The 2,488-nt window shown below is 61.9% G+C and overlaps 1 protein-coding gene across 1 annotated transcript in view; it reads right to left on the bottom strand.

Moving 5' to 3' along the window:
• Window positions 1-38: 38 nt before the first annotated feature.
• The window catches only part of LOC106897913 (mucin-5AC-like), a gene marked incomplete at its 3' end in the record, with an annotated part of 11,453 nt that continues 9,003 nt past the window's right edge, over window positions 39-2,488 (bottom strand). Inside the window, exons 2-3 of the mRNA XM_014958907.1 lie at window positions 831-2,471; window positions 39-632 (exon numbers count right to left, since the gene is read on the bottom strand). Coding sequence (XP_014814393.1) covers window positions 39-632; window positions 831-2,471 — 2,235 coding nt within the window. The remainder of the gene's footprint in view (window positions 633-830; window positions 2,472-2,488) is intronic.

Raw genomic sequence — 2,488 nt, 5'->3', positions numbered from 1 at the left:
GGGCACGGGGGGGGTGCCAGGCTCTGCTGGGCCAGGACCCCCCGTGCCCGTGGTGCCAACACCCGGGGTGCCAGCGGTGGTGCCAGGCTCCGGTGTGCCAACAGCCGGGGGGGCGGTGGTGCCAACACCCCCAGGGGTGCCAACACCTGGTGTGCCCGTTGTGCCAAGCCCCGGTGTGCCAGTTGTGCCAACACCTGGTGTACTGGTGGTGCCAACACCCGGTGTGCCCGTTGTACCAACACCCGGTGTGCCCATGGTGCCAACACCTGGTGTACTGGTTGTGCCAAGCCCCGGTGTGCTGCTGGTGCCAGGCCCTGGTGTACTGGTTGTGCCAACAGCCCGAGGGATGGTTGTGCCAAGACCTGGTGTGCCAGTTGTGCCTACACCTGGTGTACTGGTTGTGCCAACACCCGGTGTGCTGCTGGTGCCAGGTCCTGGTGTGCCGGTGGTGCCAACACCCGGTGTGCCAGTGGTGGTGCCAACACCCTGAGGAGTGGTTGTGCCAACAGCCGGTGTGCTGGTGGTGCCAGACCCTGGTGTCCCACTCATGCCAAGATTCAGTGCGCTGGTGGTGCCAACACCTGGTGTGCCTGTTGTGCCAACACCCGCTGTGCCAGTGGTGGTGCCAACACCCAGTGTGCCAGCGGTGCCAGGCTCTGGTGTCCCACTCATGCCAAGATTCAGTGCACCAGTTGTGCCAACACCCGGTGTGCCAGTGGTGGTGCCAACACCCAGTGTGCCAGCGGTGCCAGGCTCTGGTGTCCCACTCATGCCAAGATTCAGTGCACCAGTTGTGCCAACACCCGGTGTGCCAGTGGTGGTGCCAACACCCTGAGGGATGGTTGTGCCAACACCTGGTGTGCTGGTGGTGGTGCCAACACCTGGTGTGCCAGTTGTGCCAACACCCGGTGTGCTGGTGATGCCAAGACCTGTTGTGCCAAGATTTGGTGTGCCAGTTGTGCCAACACCCGCTGTGCTGGTGGTGCCAGGCTGTGGTGTGCCGGTTGTGCCGAGATTCGGGGTGCTGGTTGTGCCAGGTCCTGTCTTGCTGGTGGTGCCAGGCTCTGGTGAGCTGGTTGTGCCAGAACCTGTTGTGGCGGTGGTGCCAGGACCTGTTGTGCCAAGATGTGGTGTGCTGGTTGTGCTGAGATTCGGTGTGCCAGTTGTGCCAAGACCTGGTTTGCTGGTGGTGCCAGACTCCGATGTGCCAGTTGTGCCAAGGTTCGGTGTGATGGTTGTGCCAAGACCCTGTTTGCCAGCGGTGCCAGGTCCTGGTGTGCCAACAGCTGGTTTGCTGGTGCCAGGTCCTGTTCTGCCAAGATTCGGTGTGCCAGTTGTGCCAACACCCCCTTTGCCAGCAGTGCCAGCTCCTGGTGTGCCAACAGCCGGTTTGCTGGTGGTGCCAGGCTCTGGTTTGCCAGTTGTGCCAAGATTCGGTGCGGTGGTTGTGCCAACCCCCTCTTTTCCGGTGGTGCCAGCTCCTGGTGTGCCACCACCCCCTTTGCCGGTGGTGCCAGGTCCTGGTGTGCCACTTGTGCCAAGATTCGGTGCAATGGTTGTGCCAACCCCCACTTTTCCAGCAGTGCCAGGTCCTGGTGTGCCAACACCTGGTTTGGTGGCACTGCCAGGTCCCGGTGTGCCATTTGTGCCAAGATTCGGTGCGATGGTTGTGCCAACACCCCCTTTCCCAGTGGTGCCAGCTCCTGGTGTGCCAACAGCTGGTTTGCTGGTGGTGCCAGCTCCTGGTGTGCCATTTTTGCAAAGATTTGGTGCAGTGCTTGTGCCAACCCCCTCTTTTCTGGTGGTGCCAGGTCCTGGTGTGCCGTTTGTGCCAAGATTTGGTGTGATGGTTGTGCCAACACCCTGTTTACCAGTGGTGCCAGCTCCTGGTGTGCCAACACCCCCTTTTCCAGTGGTGCCAGCTCCTGGTGTGCCAGTTGTGCCAAGATTTGGTGTGACAGTTGTGCCAACACCCCCTTTTCCAGCGATGCCAGGCTCTGGTTTGCCACTTGTGCCAAGATTCGGTGCGATGGTTGTGCCAACACCCCCTTTACCGTTGGTACCAGGTCCTGGTGTGCCAGTTGTGCCAAGATTTGGTGCAGTGCTTGTGCCAACACCCTCTTTTCTGGTGGTGCCAGCTCCTGGTGTGCCAACAGCCGGTTTGCTGGTGGTGCCAGGCTCTGGTTTGCCAGTTGTGCCAAGATTTGGTGTGACAGTTGTGCCAACCCCCACTTTTCCAGCAGTGCCATCTCCTGGTGTGCCAACCCCCCCTTTGCCAGTGGTGCCAGGCTCTGGTTTGCCATTTGTGCCAAAATTCGGTGCGATGGTGGTGCCACCCCCCCCTTTGCCAGCGATGCCCGTTGTGCCAGGGCCGGGCACGGCGGTCGTGCCGAGCCCCGAGGCGGTGGTCGTGCTGACCCCCCCCGTGCCGTTGGTGCCAACCCCCCCAGCCCCGGCGGTGCCAACCCCCCCTCCCCCGGCGGTGCCA

This window comes from Calidris pugnax, unplaced genomic scaffold (genome assembly GCF_001431845.1).
Source record: "Calidris pugnax isolate Ruff unplaced genomic scaffold, ASM143184v1 scaffold445, whole genome shotgun sequence".
NCBI classification, from domain to species: Eukaryota; Metazoa; Chordata; class Aves; order Charadriiformes; family Scolopacidae; genus Calidris; species Calidris pugnax.
Note: the sequence above shows the minus strand (reverse complement) of the source record. Positions and strands in the feature narration are given on the sequence as shown.